General features: G+C 38.9%; 1 protein-coding gene across 3 annotated transcripts; it reads right to left on the bottom strand.

Annotated features, from left to right (window-relative positions):
• Positions 1 to 274: 274 nt before the first annotated feature.
• FASTKD1 (FAST kinase domains 1) lies at positions 275 to 18,478 on the bottom strand. 3 transcript variants are annotated; one of them, XM_050899981.1, is made up of 16 exons: positions 18,425 to 18,478; positions 15,452 to 15,541; positions 14,006 to 14,505; positions 13,565 to 13,633; positions 12,455 to 12,580; positions 10,881 to 11,279; positions 9,606 to 9,716; positions 8,302 to 8,433; positions 6,813 to 7,299; positions 5,904 to 6,018; positions 5,096 to 5,224; positions 4,198 to 4,329; positions 3,031 to 3,144; positions 2,598 to 2,739; positions 1,438 to 1,552; positions 275 to 429 (listed from the first exon to the last, which is right to left on the bottom strand). In XM_050899981.1, exons 3-16 carry the CDS (start codon positions 14,338 to 14,340, stop codon positions 340 to 342), a joined length of 2,496 nt encoding a protein of 831 aa, XP_050755938.1. In that variant the 5' UTR covers positions 14,341 to 14,505; positions 15,452 to 15,541; positions 18,425 to 18,478; the 3' UTR covers positions 275 to 339. The 3 variants fall into 3 exon arrangements, with proteins under 3 accessions (XP_050755938.1, XP_050755937.1, XP_050755939.1); XM_050899980.1 differs by lacking the exon at positions 18,425 to 18,478 and adding an exon at positions 17,454 to 17,646; XM_050899982.1 differs by lacking the exons at positions 13,565 to 13,633; positions 14,006 to 14,505; positions 15,452 to 15,541; positions 18,425 to 18,478 and adding an exon at positions 12,921 to 12,934.
• Between the last annotated feature and the right edge of the window lie 1,371 nt (positions 18,479 to 19,849).

Raw genomic sequence — 19,849 nt, 5'->3', positions numbered from 1 at the left:
ACAGTTTTATGTCTGGCTAAGCCTCTGTGCTATTTATTTAGGAGATAATAATGTAATTTTATGGCAAAACTGTCAGACTCATGTACTTAAAGAACAGCTTCTAGATAATGGGAGATTTTAAGCATCCTTATCACATCTTCATGGTCCATTGTGACCTGCCTTTTGCAATCCCTAACAAATTGAGGATTAAACCTCTTGACACTGATGCCCCATGGCAAGCCTTGGTCCAGCTGGCTCACAGATAAAGAAATTTTTGAAACTAAGTATTCCAGGACTACAAGAAGTTTAATGGTACATAAAGTGTTTGTATAAAAAGTACTTTTGACTGCATGTCTGACATCACTGTATTCCATATAGATGCCTTCTCAGATATTCTAGCTGTTCACCTTTTGTTGACAGAACCATAGAATTCCATTCAAAGTGAGGAATCTGTAGAACAGAATCATACAAACTGAGTGTTAACATTGGTATAAGCCACATACCATCTTACCGCAAAGAAAGGGCGCTCTGGTATCTGTTGTTCTCCACTTGGAGATATTTTATCACCTGTGTCCTTCTAAAAGCTAGGCTTATTCTAATACTGAAAAGATTAATTTCTCAATGTAAGGTTCTTCTTCATGTAAGTACAGTCAGTTTGCTTCCAAAAAGCAGCATAGTTGCAGAGATGTAAAGCAGATGCCTACGCAATACAGGCTATGACAACTCCATTACACCATCTCCCACCTTTTGAAACCCAAATCGAGAGAAAAATCCCAGGTCACTATAGTTCGTAATGTTCATGTATCAAACTGGAATGGTGTATCAGTAGCATAACATTTACTGTCAGGGCAATATGAGAAAAGATGATTATCATGTTAAAAAAACCCAAACCAAACTTAAGCTTAAAGAAGGGTTCTAGCTAAAATTAGAGTAGGTGAGTAATTATATATACAGGAGAATCTGCATTCATGAGACTCCATCACCCAAATGTTTCTATGCTGGTGGCTGTGAATTATCTCTGGCCACTGTCTTCCCTGTCACAGCACTATCACTGCAGCAGACAGACAGCATCCATATCCCATCTTGCAGCTGCCATGCCTGTCTATCACTCAAGGAGGGTATGTTCAATATTTTTCTAGTGTAGAAATCTTTGGTGAATTGAACTGAAACTCTGGTTTCACTTTTTCTCCTTTACTCAGGCTACGTCAAGATTGCTAGTTTGCCTGCAGTAAGGTAAGACTGAGACCTTTTGACTTCAGTTTTGCTGCAGCCACTTTCAGAGAAGGTGCAAGTTCTATGAGAACAGCTTGGAATTTCCCCCCTAAATACAAAAACTGCTCTCACCCAGTAGGTGCTTTTAACTATTAAAACTATCTTTAAATCTGTTGCAAGAAAAATGTATCAATCTGCACTATCGATACAATGCAGAAAGGACATAAAATATTGCTGACTGCTCACCTGAACTACCCGGTACCCCAGCACTTCCAGGTGTCGTTTTTTCACTGCAGGTTCTCCTTTCAGGTGACGTGAATCTTTGCTAAAAGCTTTTGAATCAAGAAATTCCAAAGCAATTCTGCAAACAACAAAAATGTGCATTTACTTTCAGGTCCTACCTGAATAGTGAGAAGTGGTATTTCTAGTTCAGTATTGATAGTTGCAGCGAGACTATTACTAGATAAACTTGACAATTCCTAGAAAAAAAAAAATTAAACAACTCCCTGAAACTAGACAAAACATTTTCCTCTCATTTATCTAGAGATACTTGAACTTCACATGATTGAGAAAAAGCATTTCCTCCCTGCACCTGTTTTCGTTCAAATGGCAAAACCAGCTAACCAGCATTTTCAAGGCTTACATTTGAAGAGGTGGGAGGAAAACCGTATTCCAATCTCATGAAACACATTTCAAGAATGCCCTGTCTGCCCGGGATGGAGTTACTTTTCTTCATAGCAGCCCGTATGGTGCTGTGTTTTGGATCTGTGACCAAAACAGTGTTGATAACACACCAATATTTTGGCTATTGCTGAAGAGTGCTTGCACAGCATCAAGGCCTTCTCTGTTTCGCAGTCTGCACCCACAGTGTATAGGCTGGCATTGGCAAGACGTTGGGAAGGGACACAGCTGGAACCTCAACTGGCCAAAGCGATATTCCACTCCACACCATATAACATCATGCTCAGCAAGAAAACGGCAGGGAGATTTTCCAAAGTAGCCATTGCTCCAGCATTGGTCTGCTGGTGGTGAGTGACTGCATTTGCATCAATTGTTTTCTTTTCCCTTTTTGTTTATTTTTTTTCCTTCTTTCTTCTCTTCAATTATTAAACTGTCTTAATTGCAACCCAGGAGTTTTTTCCCTCGCTTTTGCCCTCCAGATTCTCTCCCCCATCACACTGCAGGGGAGTGAGCGAGCAACTGGGTGGGAGCTTAGTTACTGGCTGGGTCAACCCACCACACCTAGGAAAGCTAAACCTCATAAGGCTTTGGAAAAAGGAACAGAAAAATAAATAGCCTAGGGGTTGCAACAACCGTTTAGGACATAAGCATCAAAAACCTGGTCTCAACTTCATCTGAACTTGGAAGCTTGGAAGAGCTAATGTGCAAGAATTCGATGTACTAACCTCTGAGCTCCTGGTGGCAGAGCCTTCCTCCCTTCAACCTTGATGTCATGTCTCAAGCGTATTCCCTCCACATCGTCCATAGGTATATTCTGAGCCATATAGGGAAGAGGCTTTTTATTTTCATCCAGAATGCACTCAAAATCTGCAAGAAAACACAACAAACCTGTTCACTGACCAAAAAAAAGTGAAAGAATTTGATCTGTACAGTGTTTACTTCTAGAAAAACTAAGTAATAACCATAATTAGAGATACCCAACATTATTTATATTATGCAGAACTTATTAGAAACTGTGTTTTATACAGCAATTTCTTCTTTGCAGTATCTTGTGGCCACATGCCCAGCCACAAGCTGGGCCCATGTGGCTTCCTAATCTTGGTGATAATAGTGATATTGGAGGTCTCCATAACAATCCTTAGAAGATTAACTTCTCACCTATTTCATAGTAGTATGGTGTGAGAACAGATATTCTTGCATAATGGCTCCCTCCCAAGATCTCTGTCAGCATTCTGTGAACATGCTGTCGCAGTGGATTTATTCGGCTACTGCCTACAAAGACAAAATAAAGAATTCACACATCAAAACTTCCACAGCCAAAGTTTTGAAAATAGCACTTTGTGACACTGCATTTTTGACAGCCAGCCTACCGAATTAAAGCTTTTCCACAGATCCCTGGTGTTATACCATCATAATTCAGAGACCAAGTGATCATCTTTTGGGTGGAAAGTGACAGGTGCCTATTAAGCATCAATTTCAATTCCACACTTTCCATCCCAGGATTTTTCCCATTCACATACTACAAACACTTTAGTTTCAGGTTTCACCTGTTGGATTTTGTTTGCTTTTAATCATGCTTAGACACTTAAATAAATATTTACTTATTTTGCATCTATTACAGGCACACCACACTATCTGTCACTTCTCTGTTGCAGATTGTTTAATACTTTGCTCCATTAAACATCTTCAGTCTCAGAGATAAAGCAGCTGAGTTCAATGGATAGCAAAGCAGATCTCCCCCATGAGAATTAGTGGAGGAGATACTGAGTTTGCATTAGATGGATTTTCTGAAATGATCACTATTCTGAAAGATCTCAGCTGCTACACTTGATCACTAGGCTACTTCTCCATCTCTCATCCTTGATGGATCTTGATTCTTCTGAGGAAGATGACAGCAGTGAGTTCAAAAGGAGGCAGCAAAAATGTTCACCTTGAAAAATTTAAGTCAAATGTTCAGTCTTGTAAGTGAAGCAGGGATCAAAGTGACCCATCTCCTCCAGTAGACAATCCTAATGATCCTCATCCTGCCTCTCCATCCTCCATCCCCTACACAGTCTCTGTGTACTTAAATTTTATTTCTTATGAAGATATATCCCATCTCTATTACATTAATTCTTATGGGGAAAACTGCTTTGCTGTCTGTCGCACTACTAAGCAGTTGCACTTTTCAAGAACACACCCTCAGCAGATAGTGGGGCGCACCTTTCTGAGCTTCTATTGTGTGCTAGTGTCAACATGACTGTTTTAGAAGCAGCATCTAGCAGACTGTTGAAAATAGACCATTACTAGTAACAAGGGCAGTTTTTCCTCTCCTAAATTACTTACGGTTATGAAAGACACGTTGGCAGTAGTGCTCATGAAACCAAGGGATGTGAAACTCCGGGCATTCCAGACAGACTGCTCTGTTCAATTTCATGAGGCGCAAGCGGACCCTCTGCTTTAGGGTATCAGGCAGGACTGAGTTAAACAAAATAAAAAGGTGCGAACTGAAATGTGAAAAATCCAGCACATTGAACTAAATGGCTACCTCTGAATTCTTTACTAAAGATGCAAATATCTGTATACTATGGCATGTATAAAACTCATGCTGCAGAATCTTAGAAAGGTTCTCAAAATCCCTGAGGAAAACATGAAAAATAACAGTTTTGCTCACTACTAAGAACAACAGCAAGTCAGAAGAAAGAAGCAATTTAAACTCTCTTCTATCATTTAACTTTTAATGAAGTGGTTGAAGGCAAAATGGCAACAGTACATTGATAGCGAACAACGTACAGGTAGGGAGGCAGGAAACAGGCAGACAAACACTCAGTCTCTTATTCAGAGAGAAGAGACTGGTAGGACTCATTTCTTGCAGACAAGAATCCCACATTATTTCTTGAGCTTTGTGACTACTTCTAGTAATAAATACCACACTCAGGTAATTTTATTTCCAATAAAATTGAAGAATTATTAAATACTGAGTGCAATACATTGACTATAAAATTTGTTTTAAATGAGCTTCTCTCATCTGCAATACAAGTCCGTACTTTTAAAACAAAGCACAAATTTGTGTTCATTCCTTCCCTTTTAGCACTTGAATAACGACTAGATTATATAGAGGGGTCCTTCCAGAAAACTGAATCGTTTAAAGAGTAATTCTACTTCTCAAGTCATATATAGGTCCACAATTCCATTTTATGCCAAATGCTACATAATCAAATTCATCGGAGAGCTACATATCTACCTTCAAGTTGAGCATCCAATTTGCTTAGGAAAGAAACATTAAATATCGTCGTTATCAGAACTGGAGGAAAATACCCAGCCACTGCCAAAACATGACCAAGCAGCACCAAGTGGTGAGTTTCAAAACAACCTTTAAAAAACAGACAGAAATCCATATTAACACATGCCATAAAGCTGAAAGGATTTGCAGTGCTCTCCCCCTGGCCTCCCAAATCATCCAAGTTTCTCTCTTAACGTACTAAATGAACACACAGGCAGATTAAGGACTACCTCTGCTAACTGCACCAAGGTGTAAGGTAACTCTTGCCAGGTCTTTGCAGGAGAAAACTAGTTAGTCTTAAAAAAAGGTAACTCCACAATATTTCAGTAGACAGCATCAATCAAAAAAAACCCACAAAGTCTCTACACATTTCCTCTACAACTTAGCCATTGCTTTGAGATGAATCACAAAATGTATCCTGTCCCCAAATGATGATTCCTTGGGGAACGCCACAACAATTCTATCCAATGACAGCACAGCGAATTAATCAGAATTTTCACTTGCTTTTTACTACGCTCAAGATACCTTGCTCGTCCCTTATGAACAGTAATTTTTAAAGGGTGAAATGAAGCTAGAAAACCCAACACAAGCATACACTGAATCTTTGTCGTGATTTAACCCCAGTAGGCAGAGTATTAGTAGCAACAGACACACTTTTTTCTTTGCTTAAAAAAAATTGCCATTCTATTCTCATTTTTATTCAATACAAATAATATCTTCCAATGATACTCATTTATTTGGTGTCAGAATATCTGTCTAATGCACTTACTCAAGTTAGAAGTAAGATGTTGGATACAATACTCAAAGAACTCTTCATTGGCAGGAGGGTCATAATTCAGAGCAGAGAAAAGGAAGAGAATGAAATAGATTTCAAAGGGGTGGATCTGGAAAAAAAGACATCCTAAATGAAGTCACTGCAAAATACCCTGATATTGCTTTACAATAAAAAAGGAGTTTATAGTTCATTTAGAATTAGGAGTTTTAAGGCTAGATGAGCTATTTTCTAATTTTTTTTTTTTTGGTCAACTTTTCCTGGAGAAAAATATTAAAAAAAATGCAGAAATCATTAAAATTGCAGCTATAGCTAAAACTTAAAATCTATTTCATGTAGATGATCCAAGTGTTTCTGTATACTTAGACTTTAAGAAGCTTTTAAAGAGGTTTTGCATTAAATGCTCTTAAAGAAACTAAACTGTCATAGAATAAAATCAAAGATCTATATAAATACCAGATTGAGAAGGAGGAAAAAAAAAAAAAAAGATGGCAAGAAAACACAGTAATTTTGACCAAAAAGACAGGCTATTGGGGAAATCCCCACAAGAATGAGTAATGTAAAAATATACACCGTGTGATGTGACTACTTGTAAAGTTGTTAAAAAAAAAAAAAAATTATTTAAGATGGTCAAATGTAAAGCTGAATGCAGAGGATTATGGTTGACCTAACACTGACTGACTGAACAATAAAGAAGGGAAAATTAAAAAGATCTAAGTGCAAAATAATATACATGGAAGCAAAACAGCTTTGAGTGAACATAGAAAAAGATGAGCTCCAAATCAGGTACACTGAAGAAAACTCTTAGAAACACTGTGTGGATTGTGCTCTGAAACACATTAGCTACTAACCTGTCCTTTCTTACTGAGTAACTGACACAGTAGATAGAAAGAAAAACTGCAATACCTTGTCTATATTTTCAATAGTCACAGAAGCTATTCTGTCAAGTAATGAAGAACAACGGTGGTTTGTTTTTATGAGAAAAAAAGACAACTGTAACACATTTGCCCATGTTATTTGGTCTATCAAGCGTTGACACATGCCCATAGTTTCCTCATTGAGGACTTCTTCAAACCACTCTCCATTCACATGTGTAAGTTCTTCCAACAGAAGATTTAAGTTGTTGGCTTTCTGAAGCCTCTGAAATCCACAGTCATTTAGTTTTTGCAGAAGCTTTACACATCGCTCAGAACTGTTTTGCCAGTGCAACTGGTCATAATGATGCCATTTGACAAGAGCTGTAGCAATGCAATTCAAATGATGGAGCCTGCATTGAGGCAGAACTGCTGCTGCTTTGTTTATAATGATTTCCTCCACTTGAAAGGAAGGAAGCATGGCCAGAACACGAATTATTGCAGCGGTATCAGCAGGTATGACACTAGATTTTAAAAAACTGGGAGAGAGACAGAAATAAAAACAGACCATCAGTACTGACAAAGTGTAAATGTTTAAAAAACCAAACTAATTACATGCATGAAAATTCTGTTTTAGAAGTCAAAAGCTGCACATCAAATATAAAGTAAGTAGAATATTAATGACATGGTGGAAATTCACACAGTTAGTGACTACCATCTTTTTTCATTAACTTCTTCCTTCTAATTTATTCAAAATTGAAAAAGGGAAGAAGACAGGGAGCATCTCAGTCAGCTGGTGAGGCTTCAAGTGTTACTGATAAACACAGAAGTCCTTAGTAAGGGCAGAAAGTCCACCTTTGTTAACGGAGTCTGTGGGTTTCTGGGCCTGCATAATTTCTGTGATTTCTGTCCTGGAAAGCACCAGGTTCTGAGGTGCCTGAGGAACATGAAGGCACCATCCACAAAAAACATGTATAGCCAGGGCACTGCATTCCTATAGAGGCTGAGCAATAGAAGCAATAGTGGCAGATCTCTTCGCCCACAATTCCAGATGGTTTCCCTTTCTATGTTGCAACTGTACAAGCCTGAGAACTAACTAGACAGTTCTTCAATCAAAAGAAGAGTATTTCTGATTCACACTTTCACTTGCCCCAACCATGGCATTCTTACTGTGTATTATTTATTACTTGTTCCTTCAAACACCAAAGAAGACATTAATACCTACTCTTCCTATAAAGTACCAATCAAAATTTCCTGTTCAATATTATTATATTTCAGCAGCCAAGGTGCGAGGAGCAAAAAAATCTATTTTTAAAAGAGAACATATCTATTAGCAGATACTATTGGGTCTATAGTCAAGACAATATCCACCTCCTAGCCTCTGATTTACATGTTTAATAGAATCAAATACTTTTAACAGTTTGTTACTTCTTCATATTTTATGGAAACAAAATAATTTAACATCTTAGCTTGTTATTTGAAATATTAAGTAGACAATGTTTAACACTTAAATAGCTACATTTCCAAGAATACACACTTACCCAAATAGTAACATTTTTAGTTTGGCAAACAGCTCCAGATTCTGGCAATGCAACACCACCAAGTACTGCGTTAACTTTACCAACTGTAATACATGATAGCTATCCAAGTGTTTGTGCAGAATAGAACCCATTCTGAATACAAAGAGAAAAAGATGACATGGTATTATATTAATACAAAAGATAGTGCAAAACTTAACATCCCACATGAAGGGGTGTCCTGTGGTGCACAGTACCTAAGTGGAGGGTTGCACACACCTGCACTCCTCTCCATCCCAGTTTTCACGGTGTTCCACTAAGACACAGCAGCCTCTCTCCACTTAGTGAGTTGCAAAATTAAAGCCCTCATCACAGCAAAACAGCTACTTCACTCTAATAATTTCTGCTGCAGATTTTACAATCAGTTACATTTAGAGTGAACCAAGAATGGGATAAACTAGAACAGCATTACCAGCTTCAACACCACTGTACTCACTTACATAATAGTGGTTGCTACAGCTATGTTGGTCTAAAGCTGCAAGAGGGGGCTAGATTTGTAGGGAAAGATAATACCTTAAGACCTTCTTTAGACAGTGAGATGCAAGGAGAAAAAGCATGAATTCACCTGGTCTTCCCTTTAATACCACTCTGCTCCACAGTACTACTTGTCCTTTTTCTTCCAAGGATCTATTTGGTTCATACAACTACATTCAATCCAGTTACTGCTCACAACCTGCATTTAACTCTGCTGCATCTGTGACATATCTGATGCTCATCTTCTGTGCCCAAAACCTCAACTGCTTTTCCCTTCATTGTACGAAAGATATTACGTCTCCCTATAAACAACATTCGGTTTACAACTGCAGAAAATCTGGCCCAGGTTCTTAAAGACGCAAGACTTAATAGTTGAAAGTAGGTCACAATGACTTGTGAAGAAACAATTCACGTAAGTAACAGGATCTCCTAGATAGGACACATTCTTTGCAACTTACTATATTCTCATTTGTCTCACCAGTTTACAGCAATTGTTAGAGGCTAAGTTTACTCAAATAGGATCACATATTTGTAAATAAGCCAAAAATTGTATTACATTAACTTGGTAGGGTTGAAATGCCCTTCTATGAAATTCCTAAATTGCCTCAATTACTTCTGGGTCAAGCTGTGATATTCTAAAATCTGTAACAGCTAATTATATACAGTGTATATGCATTTGTGTGCAAGTGACACACCCTCCACTCCCAACTTACTGGGTATTATACAGTTTTCCATACTAAATGGAAGTAGTTTACCTAGAGAATACAACTTCTTAGTAGTATCAAAAAAATTACTTTTTAAGTAGATGAGAATTTCTGCATTTCATTTTCTGCATCGTCTTCAGTATTACCAATACCTGGTGACTGCTAAATTCTTCTGCCATGTGCATTGCAGTTACTAGCAACCTAAAAAGGAAAAGAAAAGATGTATTTTCCAAAGAAAAACAGTTGAAAATCTCCAGCAAAGATTGCAGCCGTTTTCTTTGTCTAGGAGGGAAAGAACCAACAGACTCTTTCAGGAAATACAGGAAAAAAAATTCCCCCAAACTAGAGACCTTTGTTCTGTGGACCCTTCTTCTAAACAGTTGATCTGTATGGCACAGATAAAGAGATGTGAGTGTGTTAGAACAGTACATATTGCTCTGCAGCAAGTCCAACAATTCTGAAAGTAGACAAGAAGTAGGGAAGGTACTCTAAGACACTGAACAATTACGGATCAATCAACAAGCTACAGATAACAGAATCAAACATGAGCTGAACTGGTTCTGGGGCAAATAAAGCCAATGACTTTTTCTACCTCACACTGATTTTTACCAAAAATAAAATAAATTTAAAAAAAAATCCAGGAAAAGCTTTTGGAACTAAGTCAGCTATGGCAAAACCAACACAGGCTTGCAGTATATCCAGATCTCTGAATAGGGGCAAATGTTCATCAAGAAAAGTCTGAAAATATGACTAACTGTAATTAATACAGCAAATTCTGCCTAAAACTGTAGACTTTGAGAGACCCATGACTAATACCACCCCCAAATAGGATTCCGTAGCACAAGAAAAACAGGCAGAGAAAAATCTGCCACACAATACTATGCTCTAATTGCTAAATAATGCTGAAGTGTTCCCTGCTGATGACCTTTTACATAGAATAGGATGTACAGCAAACTGGGATAGGACAAGACTCGGGCTGTTTCAGCTACTGCCAGTCTTAAAAAGGAAAAAGCAACACATAGCACTGCATATATTTCTCAGGGGAAAGACAGAAAGTTTTTTACTACCATCCACTGTAAAAGGAAGGCTGTAGCCTAAGACAGAGAGCTACAAGATGGCCTTGCATAATAGCATTCACATACCCCTTGATTACTAGATCCAGCTTTCTATGCAACTGTTCTATGACAAACTGCTATGACAGCATTTCCATAATGAAATAATGCATTGCTACAAAGTTACAACTAGGAAACTTAACGCTCAGCTCACAGATAGGCTCAGAAATTCCTCCAAACACCGGTACATTTTTAATTTCTGTGCAAGACTACGTATATATCATAAATAAGACAAAATTGTTAATAAACTTACCTTTCTCTTTCCTTGGATCCTGCCATAGGCCCAAGAGTAAAAAATAATTTTGCAAAAGTTTCAGGATCATAATAATCATCTATAGTTTCAGACAGCAGCTGTTTAGCAACCAAGCGGAATTCAGCATTGTCAAAACCCAGCTGCTCGTACAGTCCAAAAATAAGACTAATACTGTGTATATCAAGACGGGAGGCACTTTTAAGGAAAATCTTGTTGCATTTTTCTAGCAATGGATGATATCTCAGTTTAACATTTTGAAGAAACTGTAGTATTCTTTTGGCATAGTTGAAGTGGACTTCATCCTTTTCTTCCAAGAGCTGTCCGGCCTTGTGCAGTAATCGATCTCGAAAACTCTGTGAGATAACATCAGATATGCTGATCATCAAAACTGACAAGATCCTAAAAAATTCAAAAGATTTTACACTTACACATTGAACATAAGTAATAAATTTTAGAATTCTTAAATAAACTACGCAAAGAAAGGAGCATTAGTCAGGGTGTTGCTGGCTTCTGCGTAAAAAGGAATTTTAAATCTAACGCAGAAAAAACAGATGAGCAAAAACCATTTCTCCTACTAAAGTCAAACTTCTGCTTTCAGTGAATTTCTGAAACGACTGGGATTTTTCAACCATCCCTTACAAAGTTGTATGAGATGAAAGCGTTTGCCTAAGGCAAGACCCTGACTTACCTGATTCAAATTTGCAAAAAGATCTTTAATGTTCAATGGAAACTAAAGAAACCCAAACAATTCTCAAGTGAAAGTATGGGGAAAAGAGTCATTGTCAATCCTAAAGAAAGAATTCCTTCCTAAGAGAATAAAACTTACGACCACAGGGTGAGTAATTTCTGTAAAGAAATGCGGTCCCATTCAATGAGTTTCATAAGCAGGCTCCTCACATCTGCAAAAATAAGTGTTGGGACTACTGGTGCTGTATAAAGCAGAAAAAATGAAGAGCAGCCTTTGCTATAATGGCCCAGGGGGAACAGAGGCAAGAAAAAGAATCTTGGACTTCTTTGACTAGGGCCAGGTTTTAAGTGATTTTAGTATTAGGGTAATGCACTAGACATGCTAGCAAGAGAATTGATTAATTCAACTTGACCAAAAAAAGTGCTCTGAAGATAAATAAAAATAACATTGCTTTAAGACTCCTCATTGCTATTCACAATAGTAAACTAAATCCATGTCATAGCAGAGAAACTATCAATGTCAAGGAAGAAAATCATCTTCTGGTGAGTCAATAGCCTCTAAATTCTCAAAAAAGTCCAAGTAAAATTTAGAATCAGGGTAAAGCAATATCTGCTGTTTTTCCACTGTAAGTAGAATATTAGTTTTAATTAAGTGTTTAAATTGGTTATAAAGAAATTCTTTGCAAAATCATTGGGAAAATGCATTCACCTAAGCAGACCTGTCCATGAAAATCAATACACGAATACAAATCACACCTCTTTCCCACAAACACCAAACTGAAGAAAAGCAACCTCCAGTTGAGAAAAAGGGAAAGTGTTCAGCAAAGGCAGCCCAGTAATTGTGACATATTGCTTCTCCTGCTACTCAATTTCATTCTGACACTTACCTTATATCCTGTATAGAATCCAGTTTCATGTCCACAATATGAGCTACTTTGCCAATTACAGGACTGAAATGTCTGCATTGCTTGCATAAACACAGTGCGAATTTAGACAGAGCTGGCAAACTAAGTCTGTCAAGACAATCAAAGAAAAACAGAATATTTACCTTTTATTTCTAGTGAATAACTGAAGACAAAAATCTACTTCAACAATTATATAAAAGACAAGGTTATATTCAAATTACAAAACAAGGAAACAAAATACCTAAGCATTTTCTATTTGGTCACATATAGTGACACCTTGGATTTAGCCAAAACACCTAGGTATTTCATATTAAAGCATATTGTACATATGGAGCTCTACAAAAATCCAAAGTTCTTCATTTAATCAGACCAGTGTAAGAAATCTATCAAGATTACACTCTCAAGCAATGATGTGAAATAGCTAAAATGAATGCGAGCAATTTATTACCTGAATGTCATTTTGTGTTCAAGCTACACTGAATTTATTTACTTGTCAAGATGTCCCAGGTGTTAAGCTGGGAGAGGCAATTCTGTGATGCTGGTGCCAAGACTGACACCAGCTTCTGCCATTAACCTGAGATTAAAGAATGAAAATTACAATATAAAAAAAAAAAAAAATCAAAATAACTTAACAAAAAAGCCCAACAACGACAAAAAAACGCACAAAGGGAAAATGTTGATGTTTTAATACAAAAGGTTTTTACTAAAATTGAGATGAGAAGGGTTCTAACAACCATTTAAGAATTGGACAGCAAGCATGAAGATAAAACTGTAACTAATAAACCCTGCAATTTACTTCAAACACATAAATCTACACAGACAAAATATTTCAAAATCTTAAGTGTCAGTCCCTGTTGTTGCAGTATCTGAATCTCTCAAGCATTTGTGTACCAAAGTCTACCAATACTCAAAGCCACTATATGTATAAAAATAATTTCCAAAACCTTCAAAAATACAACTGACATTTAAAATACTTGCATAATGTTTAAAACATCTCGTAAATGCTCTTTTGAGAACTCCGCGTAGCCTCACGTGAAACAAATCATGCTTGCAACTTATACCTTTCACAAAGCATAGGAGTACAGTACTTGCCTTTCTAATCTTTTCCATGCTTCTGTAACAAGCACCTCTGCTAGAGAATCGTGGTCTTCAACATTGAGCCTTCAGAAGAAAGCCATAATAGTTTGAAGTTTGCTTCAAAAGTTATAAAGAAATAAGACATATGTCCTTTCATTATTTATCATAATGTTTTACTTTCCTATTGTTCCCTCCATTCAAACAGATTATAAACATTTGTGCATTAATAATCATAACTCCATTTACTGGGAGTGCAATACAGATCAGTTCTGCCTGCATCTCAAAAACCGAGGTACAGGATGTTAAGTTGTCTGTGTCACACAGTCAGAGTACGGAAGCTGGGACAGGGCAGTCTCCCAATCTCCTTATAGCATGGCTTTTGTAGTCAAAATTCCATCTCTTTTTATTACCAAATAAAAAACGTATAGATGTGGAATTCAACATAATGCTGCTTACCTCAGAATACTATATAGGGTGTCCACTATTGCCTCATCTTCCATGTGTTCCACCTTGTTTTCTGCTAAAACACAAAGGGTAAGAAACTGGGAGTGATTCCTTATATAGTCACTAGTCCTTAAGAGAAGCGGCCGCTTCTTTTGCAATTGCCACAGCATGTTCAATGCAATTCCCACATGTTTTTCAGAAAGCCTGGCCTTGTTCCTTCCAACAAGGCTGAACACTTCATCTTCATGGGTGCAGCTATTTATCTGGCTCAAAAGCAGATCACTACTCAGAGTCCGAGCTTGGTAATGTCTCAGCGTAAACAAGCAAACCTGCCTCAAACAGAGCATTTTGCTGTCTACCAGCTATCTTTAAAGTGTCCAGAAAGATTCTTCTTTCACTTTTCACAGCAAATCATGTTGTTACAAAGAACAAACTCAAGTATTTGAAAAACAGAAGATCATTTTTCTTTCATCCTGTACGGTCACTGTATTAAGAATTCAATTCTGAGGTACCTGTAATGAGATAGAATTAAAGCAATTAAGTACAGTCATAACTACTAGTTAAAAGTCAATGTCTCTACCTTTTAATGTTCTGAGTAAGGTAAGCTTGAGAAGAACCTACAGCCTGGGTTCTTCTCAGAGAAGCTCCCAACAATGAACACTGACATGCTTACAAGCACTAAGAAAAGTTAGTCCACTTGGTAAGTTTTCAAATTTAGAAACTTGCCTTTAAAAGGCACATGTGCTATCATGCTACTACTGAGAAGGCAGAGCTTTTTAACGTGCAGATGCTGCATGACTAAGTCAAGTGAGGCTTGCTCTCACTAGGCCACTCCATAATCCCAAACTGGGGTCCGGGAACTGCCAGAAAATACAACTATTGGTGGTAAAAGTAAGTGAGACAGCAAGAGCTCCTGAGCTGGCATCACTGGATTCCTCTGGCTCTATATGTGCATCCATCCCACAGTGATATCTACTGTACCCTGTCTATGAGCCTCTCCCACAGCTTCCTTTCCACTCTACTCTCTTTAGTATGTGGTCTATGTCTTGTAAACACATGAACATTTTGGTATATGGCTTCTAGTCAGGAAGGCTGACCACCTTTGTAATATATTGGTCAGTCACAACGCATCAGCGGAAATCACCCACTGCACAAAAGAAAAGCAACCTAATTCCCCAAATTATAGTGGAAGCTACAGCCTTATCTATTGAAATTTGGTTAAGTATTAATTTGTTTTCTTTATATATCCCCCAATTTGTACACAGTGTAGAACAACTACCTGTTCTACAACCTACAAAATCGGTTCCAAGCTGTGGAACGTAAACCAGTGGTGGTAAATGTTGTGGCACACCAAAAAAGACCCATCAAATTCCCTTAACTCAGAGATCATGGAAAAGTCTAGAAGTCTTGCTTTAGGAGATATAATCATTAACAACAAACACTATCAACATACCATACCTTCAGCAAACTTGAATGTTCTTCAACTGTTGGCATGATTCCATCAGTGTAACATTATCAAGGCGATGGCAGCAGCATGGACTCGGTCTACTGAGAAAGAAAATACCTTCTTATTTGAGCAGTCTATGTAAGGTACTGAAATCACTCCACAAAATTGGATATAGCTGGATTTCTTTTGATGTGTGCACAATCAGCTTCAGAGAATAAAAAGTCATATGACATATTGTACTCCACTGCTGTCGCTTACACTGGGGCAGATACAAGGAAAGCTAAAATGAAGTCATTTATGATCTGTTACAATATGACATGTTTTCTTCCCTATGCAAAAAGAAAGCATACGAAAATAAAAGGTGCAAATTTTCCCAATATTATGTATTAAGTACCTTTTATAATAATGATTTGCTTTATAGTCCCTTTTCAGCGATTGCTTTTATTGCTTCTATTTGTTCCATACAGTAGTTGTCTTTACAAAGAATTTATTCCACTTTATCACTGAGAAAAGTTGTGTGACATTATTTATTCCATGTAATCTCCATAAAAAGTATTTTTGGCTTTTCCCTCTTAGTATGCAGCCACATGCTTTCAGAAGTAGCTGGGACTTCTTATGAGATTTTTATAATGTGTATTAAATAAGCTAAAATACAGATCAAAGGTTGGTTAAGCCACTGTTAAATCACAATCTAGTAATCTTCCACAAAGTCTCAAGTACTAAATTAACCACATTTACCAGACCATTTGACAATTTTTTTACCCCACAGATTTTCCAGTTAATTAAAAATACTTCTTCTGTTCCCTTTTACCATATAGATGCACGTAGATGGAGCAAATCAGATAGTGACAATAATCAAAAGCAGAAGCGATTGACTGTTCCACCAACAACTTGTAAGCAGAAGCCGCAATAGAGAGTTATCAGAATTATGGAACTATACAAACTACCTAGTTTAAAGAGAGAAAAAGAGCATTTCCCCTCTAATGACATGATAGTAAAGTACAGTTTGAAAACCAGCACAAATTTTTAACCTTTTTGTATGACCATGTCCGGAGTCCTAGCTGCAAATGAACAGGTTTTTTTAATTAATCCTGTTTTAGAGAACTAAGCATCAGACAACTATCTTTCAGAGAATACCGATAAACTTATTTTTAAGATTTCATGTACTGTATTATAGAACATTAAGCGAAGGCTTTTTATTAGTGTATTTTTGCCTTGCTTACTGTTCCTCTATTTTCATACGTCCATCCCATGGAAAAAATAGTTACAATATCAATTCACATTTACTCCCCACAGTACTGGCAAGCTAACCTGCCAGAAGGCTGGATGAAGTAGATACCTGAAGACAACATGAAAACTTCAGGCTCAAATAATTTCCTTGTAAGCCCAGGTAACACATCCTTTCCCCTTCTCGTGCTGCAGCGGACCTTGCATCCCCTATCCTAATGACTGGGAACCAGGATCTCTATCTAAAACAGTGTGCAGGAATTTTTCAAACATTTCTCTTTCTGGAAGGTATTTAGCAGATGCAAGTGATTTGCAAGACACAAACTGGTATGCAATTTTAAATTGTAATTAATTCTAGTATCTTATAAAAAGGAAATCAATAGGAAACGTTGGATGTTTTGAAACTTACAAATACATAGATTAAAAACAGGAATTTTGTATCTACTTAAAGGACTATTTCTAAAGTGTTCTATTTACCATGCAAAATATACACTAAAAGGACATTAAATTCTTTAAAATCACTTCCTATCAGTTGAAACACAATAAGCATTTCCAAGGCTGTATTACAAACTACAGTGAGCCAGGAAGTCTTCCACAAAGGAGAAAATGTGGACACCCACCAACTCCCCAAGTATAAAAAGTAGTAAAGATTTAAGTCACTGTTAAGAGAGCTGCTTGTGTGGTATAGGGTGTTTTTCCCCTGCCTGCCAGAGTCACCTCAGGTTTTGTCAGCCTTGCCGTGTGCAGTACAACATCCCTGTCACACGGGTACCAGCAGTGGCCTACCTCATGTCCTTGCCCCGCACCGCCGGGGCTGCCTCCGTGCCGCGCTGCTGCCGGGCCACCCGCGGAAAGCCCGCCTGATCCCACCTGCGGGTCGCCTCCTCCTTTCCTGCGGGAAGACTCTGACCCAGAAGCGCTTCAGAAGGAGCGGGGGAAGGGGCTGAGCCCTCACACAGGCCTCAAGGCGGCGGCGAGGGGACGGCTAGGGCCGCGCTGCCCCCCACCCGCACGCAGGGGGCAAACCGCAGCGTTAAGCTCGTTTCCCGCCACCGCCCGGCGCTCCCTCGGCCACGTTTAGCCTAACGGTGGCTGCATTAAGCGCGTACGCTCTGCGACGAAGAGGGCATTGCCATGCTCGGCGGGAGGAAGCTCCGAGCCCGGCCCCCCGGAACCGCCTCGCTCCGCCGCGGCCCAGCCTGTCCCGTCCCCCCCGCCGCGGGAGGGGCCCTGGGCCGCGGCCCCAGCCCGCCCGTACCGGCAGCCGCCGCCCGGGTCGTGTCCCAGCCCGCCCTCTCTTCACGCCTGGCGGAGAGGTGGCGGCGGCATCTGAGGGACGGCCCGCGGGGCTCCCTGCGCGCCTGAAAGAGTGGCGGCGGCGGGGCGGGCTGCCCCGCGGGGCGGGCGGAGGGCACGGCCCAGCTGCCGGCCGGCCAAAGCCGCGGCCCTGGCTTTCGGCCTCGCGTGTGCGCCGGCGGGGCGCGGGATGCGAGGCGTCTGCTAGCGCTGGCTTAAGCGTGGGCTATTGAAACGGCAAAGTCCAGCACCCGGCTAGGTTAACTAAGAAAACAAAGGAATCGGTGTCGTCTGCGCAACTTTTGAGACCTCCCTGCGCCTGCAGAACCCAATCTGAGAAGTCCTTAGCTTACTTCTTCACAAGACCCTTCCTGCATTCAAGCCACAGATGGATACTGCTCACTCAAAACACATGCGTGATTTAGCCTCAGTGCTCCATGGGCCTCTGCACCGTTACTCACTGTGCGTATGCCCCAAGACCGAGCGTCTCCCCCGAGATGTCAGGAAATGTAGGGAGACAGGCGAAAATCCAGCCAGTTAGACCTTCCACAGGAAATAAAAACAGTAAGTTTCAAGGTCATCTTGATTATTGAGGTCATGTTAATAAAACCAACATTTACATAACACATTCTGAGCGGAAAAAAAGTCTTCCCCGCCTAGAAAAATCACAGAGACTGAAGTGCAGGAAGGGTGAAGTTCAAGAGTTTGGTGTCGCTGTACTGGAATTAACGTTACTTTATTTTACACTATAATTTTTTTATGCCTTGCAAAAAAAAAAAGTTAAAAATGTGTAAGTTCTGGAACACAAATCTAACATGTTGCAACATGTACATTGCTTATGTTGTATACAGACAGCTCCAGGTCATCTTTCTGAACCTTTTCTCACCACCATTGATAATAACAAAGACATTTATATAGAATGATAACAATCTCAGATTGTTCTAAAATTCTATCTAAAATCACAACCAGGACTATTACCATGACCAATTTTGAGTAGCTGTTTTGCAGCTGTCTATCAAAGGTTTGGGTTTTTTTACTTTTTGTTGTTGATTGTATGTGTACCTCATATATTGGATGCTTATGAATATGGAACTCACTCAAACTAATAAAATAGCCCCTATTATTATAGGTGTGTAGTGTTTTAGAAAAACAGCACATAAAATTTTTAACTGGATTTGTAACAATTTTTCTAACTGTAAAATTTGTAACTGGAACAGCTCCTGTACCCTTCTGCTAGCAAATCCATATCGCCTTAGTTACTGTCTGCACAGGCATGCAAGTAACAGAGTGAGGCCCAAACCCTGTCAGGTGATCTCAAAGGGTGGCACTTACTTCTTTCAAGAATCTCAGGCCTTGTGCAAACTCACAGAACTCTAAGGCATCTGATCTCCCATTTTAGAGGAACACTATTCCACGGTCATATGAAGGGGACTTCTGCAAATCATATGGATTTTTCATTTACAAGATGCAGAACTTTTTACTTTTGACTTGTCAAGTACATGTGGATGAAATCAATTAATAATGCCTAAAACAAATTTAAAATGCTAGATAAAATTACCTTAAATTTTAAATTGGACACATAGGGGAAGAAAACAAGATTTATCAAAGCCTGCTGTGCTGAAGCCAGTGTTGATTTACTGAAGTCCAGTCACCAGCTTCTTCAGGATTTCAGAACTCACACGGGTCAATTTCTCAAATTTTAATTTTTTCCCAGAAATTCAGAAGGAGAAAATTTGTTTTCCTGCTTTCAACAGACTTCTCGACAGCCAGTCACAGGACTTCCATTACCTCCTGTTATGTATGATTACTAACCCCAATAAACACGGGTCTGAATTAAAACCCTTCGAAGAGGTACGTACTTCCATGTAAGTCTTAGTTAATTTTGA

The sequence above is a fragment of the Gymnogyps californianus genome, chromosome 7 (genome assembly GCF_018139145.2).
Source record: "Gymnogyps californianus isolate 813 chromosome 7, ASM1813914v2, whole genome shotgun sequence".
Taxonomy (NCBI): Eukaryota; Metazoa; Chordata; class Aves; order Accipitriformes; family Cathartidae; genus Gymnogyps; species Gymnogyps californianus.
This window is presented reverse-complemented; position numbering and strand designations above follow the sequence as displayed.

Excerpts from the sequence above, each read along its gene's own strand:
- FASTKD1 (XM_050899981.1), bottom strand. The coding sequence starts at position 14,340 with ATGCTCTGTTTGAGGCAGGTTTGCTTGTTTACGCTGAGACATTACCAA. Across the intron at positions 5,225-5,903 it reads ACATCTTACTTCTAACTTGA|GTTGTTTTGAAACTCACCAC; the intron begins GTAAGTGCATTA and ends TGTTTTTTAAAG. Across the intron at positions 430-1,437 it reads TGGGGTACCGGGTAGTTCAG|ATTCCTCACTTTGAATGGAA; the intron begins GTGAGCAGTCAG and ends TCTGTTCTACAG.